The sequence below is a fragment of the Vigna unguiculata genome, chromosome 4, assembly GCF_004118075.2.
Source record: "Vigna unguiculata cultivar IT97K-499-35 chromosome 4, ASM411807v1, whole genome shotgun sequence".
Taxonomy (NCBI): Eukaryota; Viridiplantae; Streptophyta; class Magnoliopsida; order Fabales; family Fabaceae; genus Vigna; species Vigna unguiculata.
In genome coordinates this window covers 1,550,048-1,572,314 of record NC_040282.1, presented here as the reverse complement: position 1 = coordinate 1,572,314, position 22,267 = coordinate 1,550,048, and the positions used below count along the sequence as shown (strand labels likewise).

At 31.1% G+C, this 22,267-nt stretch overlaps 2 protein-coding genes across 6 annotated transcripts; both read left to right on the top strand.

Moving 5' to 3' along the window:
• The first annotated feature begins 2,342 nt into the window (after positions 1-2,342).
• Positions 2,343-9,895, top strand: LOC114182320 (aluminum-activated malate transporter 9-like). Of its 2 annotated transcripts, XR_003604059.1 has the most exons (7): positions 2,343-2,914; positions 4,806-4,943; positions 5,054-5,323; positions 5,430-5,566; positions 5,652-5,798; positions 8,399-9,262; positions 9,653-9,895. XR_003604059.1 is itself a non-coding variant. In XM_028069173.1 (6 exons), the coding sequence occupies exons 1-6, from the start codon at positions 2,512-2,514 to the stop codon at positions 9,074-9,076; spliced, it is 1,773 nt and encodes a 590-aa protein (XP_027924974.1). In that variant the 5' UTR covers positions 2,343-2,511; the 3' UTR covers positions 9,077-9,362. The 2 variants fall into 2 exon arrangements, 1 of the variants encoding a protein (XP_027924974.1); XM_028069173.1 differs by lacking the exon at positions 9,653-9,895 and having other exon boundaries at positions 8,399-9,362.
• Positions 9,896-11,053: 1,158 nt separating this feature from the next.
• LOC114182322 (serine/threonine-protein phosphatase 2A 65 kDa regulatory subunit A beta isoform-like) lies at positions 11,054-20,602 on the top strand. 4 transcript variants are annotated; one of them, XM_028069177.1, is made up of 14 exons: positions 11,054-11,199; positions 11,457-11,873; positions 12,177-12,423; positions 13,264-13,376; positions 15,255-15,334; positions 15,538-15,679; positions 15,763-15,843; positions 17,239-17,343; positions 17,454-17,636; positions 18,748-18,840; positions 19,484-19,623; positions 19,691-19,757; positions 20,186-20,323; positions 20,454-20,602. In XM_028069177.1, the coding sequence occupies exons 2-13, from the start codon at positions 11,481-11,483 to the stop codon at positions 20,303-20,305; spliced, it is 1,764 nt and encodes a 587-aa protein (XP_027924978.1). In that variant the 5' UTR covers positions 11,054-11,199; positions 11,457-11,480; the 3' UTR covers positions 20,306-20,323; positions 20,454-20,602. The 4 variants fall into 4 exon arrangements, with proteins under 4 accessions (XP_027924978.1, XP_027924975.1, XP_027924976.1 ...); XM_028069174.1 differs by having other exon boundaries at positions 11,055-11,199; positions 20,186-20,602; XM_028069175.1 differs by lacking the exon at positions 11,054-11,199 and adding an exon at positions 11,259-11,354 and having other exon boundaries at positions 20,186-20,602.
• Positions 20,603-22,267: the final 1,665 nt, after the last annotated feature.

Genomic DNA, 22,267 nt, shown 5'->3' with positions numbered 1-22,267 from the left:
AGGACGAAGTTTTAGAGATAGTATTTTCTAAATAATGAAATCCTTTTATGAAATTTCTATTTATATATAAGCGGTTTATTATTAAAATAATAATAATAATAGGATCTCATTATTTTAAACATAAACACTCTTTTAATGTGATTTTCTAGATTTTCACATAGTTCGTTGTAAGATGGTCCAAGTCCTAAAATTGTGCATATGGTATATTTTATCAAACACGAATGTGAGAACAAAAAAAGAGTAAGCAAATGTGTTGTTTATATATTATATATTTATCTCTAAAAATAGCATTGACGGAATTGATTTAAAAACAAAAATGTTATCTGAGAATAATAGCTGTAATCTTTTTTCTTTTTTCTTTTAAGTAAATGCTAAAAAGGAGTGATATTAAAAAATAAATAAATAAATGAGAACTAATGTTTTCAGGGAAAAGTAACCCCATAAAAGAAAATGATGTTAGAACACGAAAACAATTTTAATTAGTGTATAAGAAATCAAATGCAACCATTCGATTTTAAAGTTGATATTCAGAAGTCAAATGCATTTTTGTTGTTTTAAAAATATTAAAAGATGTAATAGTTTTAAATATATTCACTTATTTCCTCAACCAAAAATTTAACCAGTTATACACGTAAAATTAAAGCTTGTTTTCTTTTTTTCAAACAATAAAAATGTAATTTTTTTCATAACCGAAATTTATTATATTTCAAATAATAAGTTTTTATTCATAGAACATTATTGTTTTTCAAAATGTTGACAATGTACAAATTATTGGAATTGAGTTTCGCACGAAGTTAGTTAGTTTCTTAAAGTGGTGCAGCACACCGGCTCTGAAATAATATTATTGTGAGAAAATTAATTAATGTGCTGTTTGACTTTTGATAGATAAATTAGTATAAGAACCATGCTTAAATATGTTTTTTTTTTACCAAATTTTAATGAATTTTGAAATTAGTTATGCTTTAAAATTTTATATTAATTTAGTTCTTTATTTTTATAAATGTGTGAATTTAGTCATTTTTATCATATATCTTTTAAATTTATTTAACATTTTAAACACATTTTATTATATATTTGAGTTAATATGAAAGTGAAAATATGTCAAATAGTGTCAAAAATTGTCAATTTAACAAAATTTGGTTAAAAAAATTAAATTCACGTATTTTTAAAAATAAAAAACTAAATTTATCAAAAATTTTAAAAATTGACTAATTTTAAATTTTACTTGGTAGGAGAATTATGTATTAAACCCTAAGTTCTAACCTCAATCCTATCACTAAAATATAAAAGAGTTATGCATTTAATAGTAAAATAAGTTAATATTAAGTAAAAGTATTTATTTAACTATTTAACATATACAATCAATTTATAATTAAATGCTACATTAGTATTTATTTGATGTTATATATATATATATATATATATATATATATATATATATATATATATATATAAAGTGTTTGTAAAGGATGTTTTAACATATTATAACTATGAACTGAAACATTTAAAATAGTTACTAATCATTAAATACTCACCATTAATAAAAAATCAAATATTATTTTATGTTTACTTGAATTAACCTAAACTTTAAATTAAAGTAGTTGTCGAATGTAGTCAAATTTACATTAACAAAACATTAAATATTTTACATTAGAAAAAGAATAAACATTATTTATGTATACTTTAACAAATGAAATCAACTTAAAATTATCATATTTATATTTTTTTAACATTTTTTAGTTACATAAATAGACTTTAATGAAACCCTTTAATCAATTTATTACCTAAAAGATTGATAGCAAACTCACCAAATTTCGGAACCTGTTTTGATCATTAAAACACACATTAAAATTTGTACTATTTTTTTCTTAAAGCTGTGTCAAAACTCAACAAGATCTTAACATCACCTCGTTTATGTTATGTTATCACATTTATTTTAATTTTAAAATGGTTATTAATCTTCTTTTTATTTTTAAGAAATTAACATTAACATTTTTAGTTCTTAAATAAATATTTTATCAATTATGTTTTAGTTAAAAGAATGTTTTTATATTTTACTCAAAATTATATTAACTTTATTTATTTTAAAATAATTATTAAAAGGTATGATTTATTTAAAAAAGCGTAATGAAATTAATTTAAATATACGAGTAATATGAAAAGCATAAACAAAATGAATTAAAAGAGAAAAATATGATAAATAATTTAAAGAAGGTAAATAAATAGGATATACGAAAGAGATACACTTTATATACATAAATAAATAAATAAAGGGGAGAATAATTTAGATGATTACTTGTACAAAATACAATTGCTATAAAAACGAAGTCGTGTAATCACGTTCTGTACATCGTGACTCTTCATTACCACAAACAAACACGACTTAACTTCTATAGCATTCCTACACACCGCCACGTTTGGAAAACACTAATCCACATTTCTGGCAACACCAAAATCGCGTCTGCGTTTAGTTAAACTTCTCAGATTCTCGTTTGCTCCGATTTGGCGGCGATGATGAGTTCGGCGGCGAGGGTGCCCAAGCTGGGCTCCTTCCGTCACAGCTTCGCCGAGAAGAAGGAGAGGCTGCTCTCCATGAAGGGCGGAGGTTACTCCCAAATTGGAATCGCGCTGCCGGAGTCCGACGAGGAGGACAACTCTCCGCGGAGGCGATGCTGCTCGTACCGCGCTGTCTCCGACATGATCATCGGCGCGTGGAAGAGCATGAAGCGCGTGGCAGCGCGAGCGTGGGAGATGGGGATGTCTGATCCCAGGAAGATCATATTCTCCGCAAAAATGGGACTCGCTCTCATTCTCCTCTCGCTTCTGATTTTCCTCAAAAAGCCCTTTGAGGACGTTAGTCGATACTCCGTTTGGGCTATTCTCACTGTCGTTGTGGTCTTCGAATTCAGCATAGGTATCTTCAACCTTCAATCTACTCTCCTTTTTCAGAATTCTTCAGAACAATCTTGCTTCAATCACAGACAAATATAACTGGAATATTTGAACTCGAAATCAAAACCACTACATGAATTTTTGTTAATTAACACACCATTTAACGTTTTAGGATGTAAATTCTAATTTGATACTACTAGTTAATCTTATTTAGTTAATTCATATACTGCTTACTTGAAGTCAAGAATCTAGTTGTCCCCACCTGAATCGGTTCATTTGTTGTTTTTTATATTAAAATTTGAATTTGATTTTTTAAATAGAAAGTATTAGGGTTTCTTTGGATTGAGTTTCTTTTTTGGATTTATTATGTAGTTTGAGTGTAGAATACACTGTTATTTATAGTGTCTTATGCTATTTATCCAAGGGTATTTCTCCTGAGGACAACTGTAGCTCATACATACTATAAAAATTGAAATTATAAAAATAAAAAATTACATCTCCTCACCTAAATTACTGTGGAATTTTTACTTTTAAAAAAATATTTTGGAATTTTGCTCCCTAAGATGAGATTAGCAAATATTGAAATTATAGCTAATTTAAAGTTGAATATATCGAATAATATATATAAATAATATATACATAAATACACTGATGCGCCTGAGTCGGTTTTCTAATCGAGGCTCGGTGTAGAAAACTCATACAGTGTTATATATCTGAATTAAATTCTTATCTATACTTATGATGTTCATCACAATCATAGCGTTATTTTTTAACATTTAAAAAGTACACCTCTTTCCTTGTACTTTTTCCTTTCCAGACAGACATATATTATTATAGTGTCTAGAATTGCACGTGGTTCGTATAATTAGCACGAACTTGGTCCTTTTATCACTTAAATTAAACCTAAAGTAACATACAAAATTGGAACATGCGATTGAGAACCAAATTGATGTCTATTGATGTCTCTCTCTTTTTTTTTATTTTAATCATAAGACCTAATTAACATAAAGTGTTTTCTGTGTGTCATTGGTATAAGCTATGGATTAAAATAATTGTTTCCTTTTTTATTTTCTGTTTCCTTTTTGGGTTTTTAATACCTCTTCCTCAAGGGGGATCGGCGAAAAATATGCCTGTATTAGTGCATAAAGGCCTTAAACCTTTTGAGTACACATATTATATGGTATTTTGATTGGTTGTTGGGGAGTAGTAGCTAGAAGAAATTCGGTTAAAAGCATTCTATCGTGGTAGTGTGATATGTTGGTTCTGTTAATTTAGTTAGTTTGTCTAGAAAACTAATACTAATCTAAGGAAAAGTAGTTGTTGACTAGTGCCTTCAGGGCAGTGGTTGGGAAAATTCAATTTGTTTGTTAAATATTATTTTGAGCTTTTAAAGTAATATTGTTTTTTTTTATTAAATATATTTTACTTTTGTTTCCTTATAGATTTCTGCTGTCTTGTAACGAACGAAATCACAGGCTATAGTTTTTTCTCATGCATGTTCCAAGGCCTCTACATATTTAATTCAACTGTGTTCATGTACTTTATCTTAAATCCAATATTTTTATCAAAAATCATTGGCTGAAGTAAAACATGTATTCGTAAATTCTAATTTAAGTTATTGTTTTAGTCAAGAGGTAAAATCCAGTCAACTAGAACATCCAAAAAGATATCTGCCATTTTCCTAGCATCAGTAGCCTATTTATCTTTGTTTTTCTTAAATTCTGAGCTCCTCTGTTGCCTTTATTATCTCACAACGTCCTATTTAATTCCATTGTTCGTCTTTAAAGTCTCTTATTTACTATTCAATCCCTCATATCTCCTTTATAAGATTGGTATTTTACCAATCTGGGCCCAATGAAATTGGGCCTAACACCACAGTTATAAACATAATTTTTGAAAATGTACTCCTGCAGGGGCAACTCTTAGCAAAGGGCTTAACAGAGGACTGGGGACTTTGTTAGCTGGAGGTCTAGCTTTGGCAATGGGAATCTTATCACAGTTGGCTGGAAAATGGGAAGAGCTCATCATAACTGTTAGCATCTTCACTGTAGGTCTGGAATTTGAATCACTTCTATTTCTTAATATGCTGATAAAGATTCATCATTTTTTTCCTTTTTTGAGAATGCATTGTTCTGACAGTGTTATTATGTATTACTGGCAGGATTTTGTGCCACATATGCAAAACAATATCCAACAATGAAGGCTTATGAATATGGTTTCCGTGTGTTCTTGATCACCTATTGCTACATTATTGTATCAGGGTATCGAACAGGAGAGTTTGTGCAAACAGCTATAAATAGATTTTTGCTCATTGCACTTGGTGCTGCTGTGGCACTCGGGATAAATGTATGTATATATCCAATATGGGCTGGTGAGGATCTGCATAATCTTGTGGCAAAAAATTTCGTGGGCGTTGCTGCATCATTGGAAGGTTGTCTTAGTTTATGGAATTGTAATAGACTAGCAACTAATATTTTAGTGTGGCCTCATAATCTTATTTCTTTGGTTGAATAAAGCTTTTGAGTTTCTTTTTTCAGGCGTTGTTAATAACTATCTTAATTGTGTTGAATACGAGAGAGTTCCTTCTAAAATTCTTACATACCAAGCTGCAGAGGATGTGGTTTACAAAGGCTACAGATCAGCTGTTGAATCTACAAGCACAGAGGATTCATTGGTATCATCTATTTTTGTTCTGTTTCATTTTCAAAGCAAAGTATTGATTATCCTTTTGACTCATTGATACGTCTTTCTTATTGAAGATGGGTTTTGCTGTATGGGAGCCACCTCATGGTAGATATAAAATGCTTAGATATCCCTGGCAAAATTATGTGAAAGTAAGTGGGGCTCTAAGGCATTGTGCATTTATGGTCATGGCTATGCATGGATGTATACTTTCTGAAATACAGGTACTTCTTATAACTTTTCTGTTCCAAAGACTTCAGAGTCTTTAGAATCTTTTGTATTTACTTTTGGTGGACGGTTTTTAGGATGTAGTTTTCCAATATGCAGATCTTGTGATGATATGTTATTTTAAAATTTTGTTATCATTCTCAATTTATTTCCCTCCATGTTAAGTGTTTTAAATGAGTTAAATATGTTTTTGTCCTTTAACTTTCAGTAAATTTTGGAATTAGTTTATATCGAAACTTTTGATTAATTTAGTTATTCATCTTTCGAAATACGTGAATTTAGTCATTTTAATCAAATTTCATTAAGTTTATTTGATATTTCAAGCGCGTTTCATAATAGTATTTGACTTAACATTAAAGCAAAAATGTGTCGTTTCATAATAGTATTTGACTTAACATTCAGGCAAAGATGTGTCAAACAGTGTAAACAACTCAGATACAATCTTGAAATGGGCTAATTCTGAAATTCACTGAAAGTTAAGAGACCAAAAACATATTTAACCCTTTAAATGTGTAATACTTAGAGAAGAGGTAATTTTCAAGGTTGATTCATATACTGTTTTAAAAAAGGAAAATTATCTTTTGACAAAATAATTGACAAATTTAACAAAGTTTCTACAAATGGAATTAAAGTATATTAATTTTTTATTTTTTAATTAAAATAAAGTAATAAAATAATATTTTTTTACCTAAATAGAAGTTTGTCAAACTTTGTTAAAAAATACTTTGTTAACCTATAAAAGCTCTTTAAAAAACAATTGATAGTTTATTTAAATGGGGATACAGAAATAATTCCAGGTTCGACTGTTGGTCTTTTGAGGTTAGCAATGTGAGGGGTCACAACCTGAGGGTTCATGAGAACAAAACTTATATGAAGTTCCTTAAGTACGTTTGATATAAGGATTTGCACTATGGGTCAGCATAGGTTATTCAGCTGAACCCTTAATTATGATTAAAGAACAAAACCAAAAGCACTTAACAAACTGTATCTAAGGTTTTTTTTTTCCTAAACCAAGATCGACTATTAAATTAAGCCATTTGGGTTTATGGAGAAATGTCTACTGATTGTAAACCTTAGACCTGGAAAAAATCAATTTTACTCAGACATACTGGAATATAGCTTCTTCTTTTGTAATCCACTGTCAATTACTTTGGTCCCCAAGTTCAGAAAGCTAATATTGCTTCAACTTATCTTAACTTTTGTTATCCAATATTAACCCCTTAGCCCCCAAATCTTGTATTCTTAGTGGCTGAACTAGAGATTGTTAAGGAATTTTATGTCCTTGTAAGAATGGGTTAATCTTTTCGAAACAATGATATGAGAGTTAGGTTCCTTAACAAAGGCCCCTCCTTCATAAACTGACCACCTGGCAGCCGGGTGAATTCAGAACTCCTTCTTTGTTGGAGTAGGTTCCTCCCCAATTCGAATTCGAGACATTGGGTTCGTAATCAGGCTCTAATACCATTTTACGAAAAGGTTAAGGTTAACTCATTGATACAAAGACACAAAATTCCTTCAGGGAGATGCAGTAGATCTTAACTTTAACCCAAGTTCCCCTTGTGTACTACTGGTACCTGATACGTACTGCGATTCAGTATATTGTTTCTGGCTTAAAATTCCTTTTCTGTTATTTTTTACATAAAAACGGATAAACTTGACGTTGTTTTCACCTCTTCATATTTGACATGCTAATCAGTGCTGTCATTTCTCATTCTCGTAGGTTGAATATGGTCACTGCATTAAACTCAAGTTTTTATGAGGCCAAAGTTCTATTTCGTTTTTCTATATCTTGTCAAAAATAGTATATTGGTATAATGCATTCCAGTTTTTCTTATTTTTACTTCTACAATTGCTGTTATGGCTCCTAATCATATGAAGTAACTGACGTAACCAAATTACTGCTAGGAGGTACCCTCTGCGTGCGTTGATTTATTACACTTGAAACTTTGGTGGAATAATTTACCCATAACATGTATAAGTGGTGTTATTATGTGGTTTAGACTTTATTGATCTGGGAGTTAGTTAGGAGTTAGTTGGGAATCAGGAATAGTTAACTATTTATTAACTGTTTTTCTCTATGTACAGTTCATATTTTAGCTTGTAATTAGTTCTTACAAATAAAAAATGGGAAACTTTTCTTCTCTATTTCTTTACTCTCTTCTAATCTTAAAAACACACTTCAATCTATTAAAATATCCTTTACTATGTATTTTTGGAGTCAGGCACCAAGTTACTCCCTGAAATTACAATCACTAGTTAATGTAGTGCCTTAAATTATAAAAATCTAATTGTAGTCCTTACACCGACCATTGATAATTTTGGTTCTTATTTTTTTAATTTCAAAGATTAGAATGTTTGATGTTTGACAACATTAGGGACTAAAATGACTGCCATTTTAGTAACTTTGGGGAGTACAATGACACTTTTATAATTTGAAGTGATAGTTGCTTATGATTTCAGTGAATTTGGTGCATTACTTTTCTTATTATCTTTACTTCAAATTTTCGGATAATTTAAAGTTAAATAGTTGGAAAATTTTAATTCTTATGATTTATGCAAAAACACACATGTACTTAGCCTCCCTTATAATAAACAGGCACCACCAGAGAAGAGACAAGTCTTTAGAAGGGAGCTTCAGAAGGTAGGTTCTGAAGGGGCGAAAATTCTAAGGGAACTCGGAAACAAAGTAAAAAAAATGGAGAAACTAGGCGAGGACGACATTCTTTACGAAGTACACGAGGCAGCAGAAGAATTGCAGCAGAAGATTGACAAAAAATCCTTCCTCCTTGTGAATTCAGAGAGCTGGGAAATCGGAAACCGGCCAAGAGGGGAGGGTGATTCTCAAGATCTCTTGCACGTGGATGAAGAAAGACACTTTCTGGAGTACAAGTCTCTAAGTGAAGCCGTGCTTGATCTCAGAGCCGTCAAAGTTCCAAAAGGTTGGGGAGAACAAGCAGCTCCTGAGAAGATACCTGTAGGTGTTGGTGATGAAAACATGTTCAGGAAACAGATATCTTGGCCTGCTCATATTTCCTTCACAGCAGATGCAGTGACAAAAGAGGAAGAATCTAAAACGTATGAAAGTGCTAGTTCTTTGTCTCTAGCCACTTTTACATCGCTTCTGATTGAGTTTGTGGCAAGGCTTCAGAACCTTGTAGATTCTTTCGAAGAGTTGGGCGAGAGAGCAAAATTTAAGGACCCTCTTGAGCAAGCTCCAACAACAACTGGGGGGTTTTGGAACCGGTTGTGTAATGTTTTGACGGGAAAGGATTGAGAATTTGAGAAATGGCAGCATGGACTAATCTGAATTAAATGCTGAAATCCCAAAATCAGAGTGTGTATGTACCTTTTTTCGTTTTCTGTAGATCATCTGAACTCAACCTCAAAGCCATCATTCTTTACTGACTTCGTAATCCGAGAACAACAACTCGCCTAAATCAACCCGAGTGCTATTTCTAAGGTATTTCACCCTCTATGATTTTCATTTGTATAACTTTTGTATGATAAAAACAAAAAATAATTCAGTTTATGATTTTAATTTATGTATTATTTTGTATATATAGACACTTTGTTCTTATGGCATTTTACTTATACCAAACACCGGTTACACAAGAAAGTTTATAAATCACGATTGAATTAAGGAAATTTTCATTGTATCACAGTTTGTATTGTTCTACAATTTTATAATTTATGTAATCAAATATCTTTGTATCAATACTTTCTCTCGAGATGGAAAATGAATGTATATGTTCTTAACTTGTTTATAATCTCCAATAATGTGACATGTCATAATAATATTTGTCAATTGATTTTCGGATCGAGTGTTTGATTATTTCATAATATTTTTCAGACTTTTCTTGATGAAAAAATTATCAACTTTCACATGTTGCAATGCTTTATTAAGGTGATGTTGAGTTGAATAGGGTACTGAATAATGTCTTTTGCAACTTCTATTATCACGATATAGTTGAATGGGAAGTTGCGCATACCTAAATTTTGGACCGGGTCACAAACCTTCGTAGACCATTCCTTTAAGTTCAATGTAGTGGATCTAATTGCAACTTTTTGTTTCTTTTCCATGTGATAATGTAACCACTAGAAATATGAAGTATCCATTGGTTCATATTTTATTATCAAGAGCAGATCCGCATTAATATAAATCATCACATCTTATAGTTGAAGTTCTGAACAATTTTGAGATTTCAATTTCAAGAAAGTACTTCAAAAGCTTAAGATCTTGATTGCAATTTCAATTTTAGTATCACATTATTTTATAAATCGTTATCAAAATGTTTAAAAATAGAAGAGGTTGAAACATCACTTAATATAATAGAAAAAATCAATAGTTTTAGAAATCATATATCATTTTAGAAATCATATATCAAATATTGAAGTGAGTCACAATTTCATTTGTTGTACTTTCATTGTTATTAGTAGAAATTTTTTTATATACATAATTTTTTTAGACTTATTTGGTAGTGAATTAAGCATATTCATGATAAATATATTATATAATATTATTTTTGAATTTTATAATCAAGAATAGCAATGATATATTTTCTCCATAAGAATGTTAAAAATAAATAACAATAAAACAAGTCAATCCATGACGAAAAGATCATAAAGAGTGAATTGAGATTAAGTATTGTTTTTATTATATACGACAAGATTAAATATTATACGTTTCTCTTTCGATATACATCTCATAAAATCAATCAAATAATATAAAATTGAAAACCAATACTTGAAAAATATAATATAATACAAAAGACAATAAACAATTTTATATGAAATTGATATTTTGTTGTCTCACATGCAAATGAATAGTATTTATAATTAGAAGATAATAAATTAAAAGTAAATTGTAATAAATTTAATTAGATAAATTAATAATTTGTAATAAGGTTAAAACCTTAATATTAATCCCTAAACACGGTAATTATTAGTAGTAAATTATCTATATTTTCAGTTACTCACAATAACCATAGAGTAAAAGTTTGGTACAACTGTAATTTTTTTTTTCAACGTATGGATTACTTTGTCTTTACAATCCAACCTAGGAATATCAATACAAAAAATTAATTTGAAAGTAAACAAATTAAAAATTTAAAAACTATTGTTTTACAATAGAAGAATTAATTGACAGTGCATATTATTTGTTTGATTTCAATTATTCTAAAGAAATCATATGTACGCTACAATCTTTCATAATATTTTTTTTTTCACAATTATAAGAAGAAATTTGCAGCCAATGATGAACAATACAAGCAGTTACACCCTCGAGAATGGTGAAATTCCAGGGAAAATTATAAAACCAAATTTCTCTCTATCCAAACGGCAGATCCGATCCGCGCTACATTCCCATTCCTCTCCGTCCTTCAACAAATCCCCTCTCAGGTGCCACAACATCACTTCTCTTTCTTCCCTCTCTCTCTCTCTCTCTCTCTCTCTCTCTGCCACACCAACACATTCATTCATTTTTTTCTCACTTTTTTTTTTTTTCAATTTCTCTCCGAACTACGGCTCCATTGCTTTAGATCAAGAAGTGTATTGTAGATTTCGAGTTTCTTTCTCGCTCTTTCCTTTTGTCGTTTTTTGTTTTGAATTTTTGCTTAATTGAAATCGAGTGAATCGTCGATCTTCGATCCTTGCAGTTTTCGAGGATCCGGTGAAACCACATGGCGATGGTGGACCAGCCTCTGTATCCGATTGCCGTATTGATCGATGAGCTGAAGAACGAGGATATTCAGCTGCGGCTGAACTCGATCCGACGGCTCTCCACGATCGCGCGCGCGCTTGGCGAGGAGCGAACGCGGAAGGAACTGATTCCGTTTCTCAGCGAGAACAACGACGATGACGATGAAGTGCTTCTCGCAATGGCCGAGGAATTGGGCGTATTTATTCCCTACGTGGGAGGCGTGGAACACGCTAACGTGCTTCTTCCTCCGTTGGAGACGCTCTGCACCGTTGAGGAAACTTGCGTCAGAGACAAATCGGTGGAGTCGCTGTGTAGGATTGGAGCTCAGATGAAGGAGCAGGATTTGGTTGAGCACTTCATTCCTTTAGTTAAGGTAGTACATATACATAGTTTCACTGCGTTTTTATTCATCATTTTAGGTTTTGTTTGTATAAACTTTATTGTAAGAACTTAGAAGTGAGTTTTCCATAAGCTATAAAATCAAATTATGCCCCTTAGGTTTCGGAGAAGTTTATGAAAATAATTTCTCTAAAAATTAAATGCATACGTTGATTTGAGCTTAGGCCTCAATTCATTTTACTCGTTCACCAGGTATTTTTATCTAAATAGGATTGTATTATGAGTTTGATTGTGGTTTGAGTGGGATTCATTGTTTTTGTTATTTTGGTTGTTGTAGAGGCTGGCTGCTGGCGAGTGGTTCACAGCACGAGTTTCTTCTTGTGGTTTGTTCCATATTGCTTACCCTAGTGCGCCGGAGGTGGTGAAGACTGAACTGAGAGCCATATATGGCCAGCTCTGTCAAGATGATATGCCTATGGTTAGGAGATCTGCTGCCACAAACTTGGGAAAGTTTGCTGCCACCGTTGAAGCTCCTCACTTGAAATCAGACGTCATGTCTGTGTTTGAGGATCTTACACAAGATGGTATGTGAAGATGATGCGGCGAATTCCATCATCTCATCATTAATCTGTTATATAAGAGTAGGATAGAGGCAACAGTTTTAGAGTTTGTAATTGTATATATTTCAAAGTGCTGCTTAGATGAGTTGAGGACCCCCGTAGCTAGGTACTGTGAATGACATTATTCAGGCTATCTGTTTCATCTAGGGATTTATGTTTGTCTCTGATCACTTTGTCTAGATTGGGAATTAGATCTATTTAAGTTCAGAAGATCAACAAGAAAGAAACTGAAAACTAAATAGAAGATTGAATCTGATTAAGGTATTTTTGGAGTCTTAGACAAGTTTCAACTATTTCATTCGTGATGTTAATCTGAAAGGTTTTCATCAAAGTAAAGACCCTAGAATACAAAAAATATTATAATATTATAAATATTAGTTTCCTCTTAGTCCAAAATCTTGGTATAAAAGGTAAAATATGCATGTTAAATGTTTATAAATAACTGCAGACACTTGCAGACTTTCACTGAGATGCTGCCTTTGTTATTGATCTTTGCAATAAAAGGAACAGCAGTAATATTTTTAATTACGAAGAGGCCAGATGGTGGACCTGTTCGAGTGAAATTCACATAACTGCTAGTCATGAATAGAACAAGTGTATCATTCTTCCTTATAATATTATCAGGAAACTTAGCATACTGAAGTTTTTGTTTGTCAGTATATTAGACTGACTAATGGGAGAAATGAATACAGGTTTAGTGCTTTATAGTCATTTGTGGAGTAATTATTTAGTCTATTTTTTAAGTTGATTGGCTGGATGGAATTGCATGTATTAACCAATGATTTCTTGACTCTTGTCTTGAAGATCAAGATTCTGTTCGGCTGCTTGCTGTTGAGGGTTGTGCAGCTCTAGGAAAATTGTTGGAGCCTCAGGATTGTGTGGCACATATTCTTCCTGTCATAGTCAATTTTTCTCAGGTTTGTTGACCATTTGTAATTCTATATATGTAGAGATTTATAGCCATTTTGTGGCCAACACTTATCAAATTGAATGCAACATTTGGGTTGCTTTAGTTAACTATATATGTAAGAGTAGATCGATAGGCTGGATACAAGTTTAATTAGTGGCCTGTTCCTTTCCAAACATATGTACCACTATGCAAATAAATTTGTTTTGTTTCACAGGAAGAGTGTGTGTGAAAAATATTATCCGTTCAAATTTCTTTATTCTAATGTAAAGAATGTACGATGGAAAGCAAACACTTAACTGCAAAACTATTTATTTTTGGTGCTTTGTAATATTGTTTCAGAGCTTAGTGACAACTTACTACACAGCCATAGTACCAACAAGGGCTTAAGTTTAGTGTTGCCGACATGATAACAAACAATAGAGGATGGACATAAAAGAGTAGATAAGATTAGGATATAAATTTAACTTTGTGAATAAGAGAAACTTGTTTCAATGTGGTTATAGTATATTATTTGTGTAGTAAACTAGGCTAGTTCCTAGTAGTAGTAAAATGTAGTACGAGACAGTGCAAAGGATAGATTTACCCTCATAGCTCAAGAATACTAAACACAAGCTTACTACTCTACTCTTAACATAGAGAAAGCGAGGGTAGCACCTATCATGGAAAAAAAATGTAGAATTGCACCAAAGTGGTCATGTGAAAGAAGACCAATAGAAGCTGAAGAAATAGAGTTGATTAAATGGAGGACAGGCTATTAGTACAAGGTAGAGGAAGAGGGAGAAAACTTCATAAACCATTTAAAAGAACTTAGATCTAAATAACTTCTAAACATTTTGGACAGAACACAATGGTGTGGGAAAAGTATTTTGTTTTTGTTAAACAATATTATGTGAAAGGATTCTTTATTTCCCCTTTATAGCTACTTGTTTTGCACATGATTGTGGCTTATTTATTACTTTTTGAACCATACACTTGCGTAAATACAAATTTTATTGAGCTACTAACAGGAATGAATATGATGCACTGTACCTAGATTTTTTTTGGTGGAAGAATGATAATCTTAAACTAATTCAAATTAAAAGATTAAAGTTGGAAATGGACCTGCTAGGGTGATAACATTCCCCACACCACTGCATTAGTACATATTTAATTATTGTAGTCGCATGACATGAGTTTGTTGATTTGTGAGTAATAATGAATTGCATCAAGAGTTATTTGACAGTTTTGAATTAGTTTAATCCTGATGCAGGTCTCTTGAAGTTTGATTCTTTTATGGTTAAATATGTTTTTGGTCCCTCAAGTTTGAGTGAAATTTGGAATCAGTCTCTCTTCGAAACTTTTAACCAATTTAATCCTTTATCTTTAGAAATGCATGAATTTAGTCATTTGAATTAAATTTTGTTAAGTTTATTTAACGTTTCAAACATGTTTTATGATAATATTTGAGTTAACATTGAAGTGAAAATGTGTCAAACAATAAAAACAATTTAAATACTATTATGAAATGTGCTTGAGACGTCAGATAAACTTAACAAAAATTGGTTTAAAGGACTAAATTTACGCATTTCTAAAGATAAAGGACTAAATTGGTCAAAAGTTTCGAAGAGGGATTAATTTTAAACTTCAGTAAAACTTGAGGGACCAAAAACATATTTAACCCTTCTTTTATGGTTTTACTGTTAGTTATCTGCATGCCTTTCATATTTAGTAGTCTCATCCTTTTTTGTCATTTTAAAGAACCTTTTTTCGTGTTCTCAATATTGAACGCCAAAAGAGTAAATAAAAAATAATTTGGTTTTTGCTGGTTTTTGTTGTTTCCAACTTTCTGAAGTGAATTTCTGCTTGTTTTTGTCACATTTACATAGTTGAATTACTTCTTATACAGGACAAGTCATGGCGTGTTCGTTACATGGTTGCAAATCAACTATATGAGCTATGCGAAGCTGTTGGTCCTGATCCCACCAGGTAACCATTTATGTCTTCTATCAGAAAGTCTGTTTGTTACTAACCACTGAACATTCTTCATTTGGTACAATAAAACTACTATGCTTCATGATTTAATGTATACAAGTTAATTTCTTCATAATCTATGACAATATTTAAAAAATTTAAAATGTTTGTTTCCTACATTCTAGTTGACTATTGATATAAATGTTATGCATTTGTAGGTCAGAATTGGTTCCTGCCTATGTTAGGCTGCTGCGTGATAATGAGGCTGAAGTACGTATTGCTGCTGCTGGGAAAGTAACTAAGTTCTCCCGCATACTAAGTCCGGAACTTGCCATTCAGCATATTCTACCCTGTGTGAAGGTATACAGTTACTTTGGGACTCTTACAGTTTTAGAATTTATGATAATAGCTCAATTACAATCGATCAACTTTACCTGCTATAGGAGCTATCAAGCGATTCATCTCAACATGTTCGCTCTGCATTGGCTTCCGTTATAATGGGAATGGCACCAGTGTTGGGGAAGGTACGAAGCTTTATCTAAGCTCTTAAATTTTGCGAACACAAAATTAGAACATTTACAAATGTGTCTACTAAGGTGTTTGAAAAGGGATAGAAAATCACATGGCTTAGGTTATAACATGAATAAATGGTTTAGCAAGCAAGGAAGTCTTTCCAAATGTGACTTAAGTATTTAATTGTTACGAGGGAGAAAAACGAGAAGTAGTGTGAATTAATTCATGTTTCTTGATTACACAATGGAGGTTCTTATTTATAATTAGAGCCATAAGCATAATGGGTAAGGGCTACACAATTATACTGCTCATCATATCCGTAATTACAGTATTTCCATATTTATAGAATACATTACGTAATTACAAAATTCCTACCAATTTGCATCAATAGTTAAATATGTTTTGTTATGCTCTTTTGTCATGGCAGTTATGTTTTAGCCTATTATAACTTGGGGTAATTGCCATATCTACCTTAAAATTCTATTAGGATATGATTTCGTGGTTTACTTCATATTTAAATAGCCCTCACTCATCAATATGTTGAATAAAGATTTTGAAAAAATAAAATTATTTTACATGCTAGAGTTATTACCATGAGATAAATTTATGACCTTAATCAATTCACCACCTTACCTTAATCACTTGGGCTGTTGCTCAGGTAACTCAATTTTATATACCTTTTTTCTTGCTTAGTTATTTTTCCGTTAGAATTTTGCTTTTGGGGGAAACTATCCTTTTTTAAATGTACAAATTAGTTTAAGGTCATAGTTTGTTATTTTTACTTTTCTCCTTATTTTAATTCTCTTCATAAAAAAATGGCAAGAATTATCTTTCAAATCAGATGCTTCATTCAGGACTTTATTTCTTCTGTTTTTTCTTGACTAATAGATCGATCACATTTCTATTCAATATCATTAATTTTTTTATTGGTATAAATGTTAAAATATATTTTTTTTGTGCCTACTGTGTATTGTTTCGTTCCATTCACACTTTAAAATTTCTAGATCCTCCACCTATCACTTGCAGTGGCATTAAACGTCAGGTTATATATTTATCACTATCCATAAATGCCTTTGGCAGGATTTGATCTATTTGCTTTCCAAAATTTGGCCATCCCCTTACAGAAAAAAAAAATAGTTAATAATATTCTGGTCTGTACAAAATATGAAAAACTGAAAATTAAAACCTTTACCTATTTTCTCCACTTTATTTTTGGACCTCTGCTTATTTTCTCCACTTTATTGTTTTTCATCTCCTCATACTAGCACGTTTGTTTCTGTTTTCTAATACACTGCTCTGGTGTGAGAAATATTTGATTTTATTCCTTAACTCTTGATACTGTTCCTAGCTAAAAGCAATTCAATTTACGATTCCTTGTTTTTTCAATAATTTTGTGGTGGTTGCAGGATGCAACAATTGATCAACTCCTGCCTATTTTCCTTTCTCTTTTGAAAGACGAATTTCCTGATGTCAGGCTAAATATTATCAGCAAGCTTGATCAAGTGAATCAGGTTTGTGGCTTAAAATTCAACGTTCTTTTAGATTGGCTATGTACATTTCAAAATTATTGTTTTTCATACGCTCCCTCTTAGAAACTTTTAATTTTACATGTGGATTGCAGGTTATTGGTATCGATTTGTTATCTCAGTCTCTGTTGCCAGCTATTGTTGAGCTTGCCGAGGATAGGCACTGGAGAGTTCGACTTGCTATCATAGAATATATACCCTTATTGGCAAGCCAATTGGGTGTAGGCTTTTTTGATGATAAGCTCGGTGCTCTTTGCATGCAATGGCTAAAGGACAAGGTTTGTGAAGCAAGTGCAATTATTTTCAATTGGTTCTAGTCTTATTTTTTATGTCTATTTTATTGAAAACAAGTTATTTGTCTTGAGCTTGACGAATATTATTATAAATTTCATATATATATATATATGTGTGTGTGTATGTGTGTGTGTTTATTGGTAAACAAATGTTTAGTTTATGCAAGTCTATATCTTTTAAGCTAAAAGAAATAATAAAATTACATGTCTTTGGGAATTTGTACGGTGCTGTTGATGAAGATTGGGTTTGCCCAATGTGCTCCATTTTGGCATAATTGGTTAGAAAGAAATGCCTAAAGGATTTTGGATAGGTTGTACACTTAACTTCTTTGTGGGCTAAAGGACTTTCTAGGAGGACAATTTTTTTATAGTTCTTCCGAGAGATTGACATGCATTCTTACATGTTTCATCTTCTTGATTTTTATGTTTTTCTTTTTGATTAGCTTTTGAGGATTTCCTATCTTGTAGTAGTTCCTTCTGTATTTCTTAAGAAGTTCTTTGTTTGTCAATATGATGACGATAATAATAATAATAATAATGTGGTTTTTTCTTTAATTTTAAAGCTCTCGTTATTAGCTTTAAATTTAAAACGTTACTTTTAAATAAACAAGTCAGGTCAAACTCTACTACAATACTTTGGCTTCTTTATGGTGCTTATATCTGACATGTATTTGGAAACGTGGCCTTTTCTGTTTAGATGAAAAGGAAAAAGAATAAAAATTGGTGTTACTTAGATATCTTAATTTTAGAGGGCTAAAAGGACAAGCAAAAGTTAGTGCAAGTTATTTTATGTTTGATTTTCAATTTGATGGTGGTTTAGGATTGGCTGTAGAAAGACCTAAAAGGAAAATACCACTCAATGTTTTATATAGAGGTTAAAAGTCTTTTTTTTTTTTTTTATGGAAGGTTTAAACTGAATCCTCCATTGAGTCGGTTATAAAAAATATTCAAAATTTTCTGGTAGTGAAGCCAGTTATTCTTTCTTTCCTTTTTACTAGGGGGGTAGCTGTCTTCAATGCCGTTCTGCTATTTATTCAATTATTTAGATTGGTTGTATCATATTGACTTACTCTAATGTATGTTCATGTATTTGTAGGTATACTCAATCCGTGACGCGGCCGCAAATAACATCAAACGCTTAGCAGAAGAATTTGGACCGGATTGGGCAATGCAACACATTATTCCCCAGGTTTGAAAACAGAAACTTAGTTTGTTGATGTACATTTTCAGTATATTTTACCTTGAACTACAGTAAAAGATTCCTACACCAGTGATATCATTAGAACATCCTTAATGTTTACTTTTACTTGTAGGACTTCTATCTGCGGCCAATTTTGCTTAGGTCATGAATTTTTTTTTAAAAGATCTATTACTATTAATATAGGTTTCTTGGTGTAGACATCTTAGCGTTAGCGTAAAGCCCATAATCAACTATAGACTAATAAGAAAGCAAAAAAATTACATGATAATATTGATTTATAAATAATGTTAATGAAAAAGTAAGCACACGATATCAAGAAATGAAACTAACTGTTGGAATGGGTTTGCGAGCTGCAAAAGCAATTACATAGGGCTAAAGGGTTAAAGTGAAAAGAAAAGGGAAAGTCTTACATTATTTAAAGCCATCGGGGAGAAGGAAAACAAGGTTTATATCATTTATAGAAGCCCTAGATTTGGAATTGGGTGCTGTGCCTGGGGAAAGATTCTATTCTATCTACTTGTAGAGTGTGAGCTGAAAATTTTGTTGTAGTAGACACTTTTCTTAGTACTTCAAGGATTATAAAAGTATGTCCTGAATGTTATTATCTAATGAACTGCTGTATCCTTTCCAGGTTTTGGACATGGTTACTGATCCACACTATCTGTATCGGATGACGATCCTACAAGCAATTTCTCTACTGGCTCCTGTTTTGGGCTCGGAGATTACTACCTCAAAACTGCTCCCTCTGGTCATTAATGCATCAAAAGATAGGTAAAATTGTGGAGTCCTTACTTTTGTGTGTCTTCCTTTGAGCCAATACTCATAACATGTATTGCAGGGTGCCTAATATCAAATTCAATGTAGCCAAAGTGTTGCAGTCTCTCATCCCAATCGTTGATCAGTCTGTAAGTAGCTCTTCCATTTAAGGTTTCATCTTTAACATGCTTCCATCCCATAGTTTCTTGGACTACAATACAGTATGGAACTCTAAACTAAAAAATCTAGTATTTTGAAAATTAATCAGAGGAGCTATATTATCTATTAATTTGGTTTAGAAATATTGAGGTCCAGATTAATTTTTGTTGTAATTTATTTTATGCTACGTTGAATTGGTTGTGTTCAATTCTTCACTATAAAAAGAATTTCAAACTAGTTGTTTGCGAAAAAAGCCTTGGGTTACAAAACCAGTTAGTTGAAAGCTAAGCTGACTGTTTGGTAGTGGTAAATGGCAATGTTATCACTTGAAAATCTCTGTCCCAATTCTTCTCCCAATGCATAATTTTTTTTAGCGTCTCTTAAATTACTTATCGTAATTATGGTTTGAATAATGAAGGTGGTTGAGAATACCATCCGTCCCTGTCTGGTTGAGCTGAGTGAGGATCCAGATGTTGATGTTAGGTTTTTCGCCTCTCAAGCACTACAATCTAGTGATCAAGTGAAGATGTCTAGCTAGAGCAGTCTGCATGTTGTCGTTAGTTTTTCTTTCTTTTTCTTTTTATATAAGATTTACATTTTCTTGTGTAATTGGCAACACGCCAACTTGCCCAATCTTTTGTATCACATATCATTGTGGTGATCCTGCTTTGCTTTCATTTTATCAGTATTACCAGGTTCTTTGTAGTGAAGAAACATTGTCCGGAGGTGAGATCGGTTTTGATGACCACTAATTATGATTTACCAATGTGAACATATTTTGTATGAAATTTTGATTTACCAATACAATGAATATATTCATTATCTGCTTAAAATATGTCCATTCTAAAATAAAATATTAGTAGCTAATGTAAAAAGAGTGGGACATTAGGTCTGGATTATTAGACACTTCAAAGTAAAACAAACATTTATTCGGTAACCATATAAACTTAAACTCTTAATTGGGTAGGTTTTTTCTACTTCTAATTCCACATTTTCTTTCTATACTTTAATAATTATTCTTTCATATATAATTCCGCACAAAGATTTTAGATTTACTGTTTTTTTTTATTGAGTGATTCATATTTTGCAAATCATCCTATTCGAAAATTAAGAAAATTAGACATTGTGTTTTGGAGTGCATAAATCTAAAATTATTATTTTTTATAATGTTTCATAATTTATAATGTATTTTCTATTTGTGTGATTTAAAATATATTTTTAAATGTAGGTATACATGTTGAATTATATTTTGGAAGTCAAATATACATCATAGATCAAATTGATACAAGGTACATGAAAAAATTAAGGCAACTCATGCAAGTATGAAATGGTATTGGTAATAAAAATGTTACTTAAATGTGATAAATAATTAAATAAAGTTTTCTCAAGTTTGAAAAATTAATATGAATACAAGATATAAGAACAAAATTTACTTACATAAACAATATTCAATTCTCGGGTTTTAAAATGATTATTTATTTGTTGTATTTTTGATAAAAATATATTCATATATTTTTTAACTTTTACATATACAAGCATTTCTCATTTTTTGTAAAAACAACACTTATTTTTTGTATGTTTTTAATAATATATACTCATTTTATTTATAAAACATTTTTTGTTTTAAAATTAGTTGTTTTTTATAATTTTATTTAAATTTTATTCAGTATGATGTTTTAAAGTAAAGTAAGAAAAATAATCCCAATTTATTAAAAATATAAAAGTAAATGATATTCGTTTAGCATAGAAGCAAAGTGAGTAATTATTTAGAAACTGAAAAAGTTATGAATGTATTGAAATGTATATTTTAAAATTAAAGACATCACACATGCACAACTATAGTAAGATATAGTTTGATTCATTGCTGATTTATTGATACATATCTGAAAGCGATACTAATTACCTTTTTTCATTCAATTCTTCTTGTCCTGACTAGCATTTTGGTGATGATGTTATAATAGATCGAATGAATATAAAGGAATATGGAGTGGAGTGGTCAAATGTAATGTCTGCTATTCCGGAATATTGGGAGATGACAGTTACCTGTTACATCTCATTTCTCTTTTCTCATGTTTTCAGTGTCAACTAATTTCTATCAGTTAACCTAAAAGTGATACCAATTTTTTTTAAAATTGACAAATTCAGAATTTGAAATTATAATTTTAGATTAAATATTGTAGAAATAGTTTATGAAACTTTTAATTCAAAACTTCAAATTGTTTAATAACAAAGAAGACTTCCAGAGAAAAAAAAAATAGAAGACTATAATTATTATTTAAAATATAAAGGAGAAAGTAAATTTTCAAAATAAATAATTATTATGAAATATAAAGTGAAAGCAATCATTGGGTCCAAGGAGAAATCTAAGCCTCTGTTTGGATCACTTGAATACTGTTTATGAAGACAGAAAAGGAAGTGTGAAGCACGATTGTATCTAAGGATTTGCATCGAAATGGAAGCTTCTTTTAGTCAGGCATATCAAACATGATGTCCAAATTTT

Coding starts and splice junctions, on each gene's coding strand:
- LOC114182322 (XM_028069177.1), top strand. CDS start 11,481: ATGGCGATGGTGGACCAGCCTCTGTATCCGATTGCCGTATTGATCGAT. Junction 17,637..18,747: donor TGCAATGGCTAAAGGACAAG/GTTTGTGAAGCA, acceptor ATGTATTTGTAG/GTATACTCAATCCGTGACGC. Junction 18,841..19,483: donor TGCAACACATTATTCCCCAG/GTTTGAAAACAG, acceptor TATCCTTTCCAG/GTTTTGGACATGGTTACTGA.
- LOC114182320 (XM_028069173.1), top strand. CDS start 2,512: ATGATGAGTTCGGCGGCGAGGGTGCCCAAGCTGGGCTCCTTCCGTCAC. Junction 2,915..4,805: donor GGTCTTCGAATTCAGCATAG/GTATCTTCAACC, acceptor GTACTCCTGCAG/GGGCAACTCTTAGCAAAGGG. Junction 5,324..5,429: donor CGTTGCTGCATCATTGGAAG/GTTGTCTTAGTT, acceptor TTCTTTTTTCAG/GCGTTGTTAATAACTATCTT.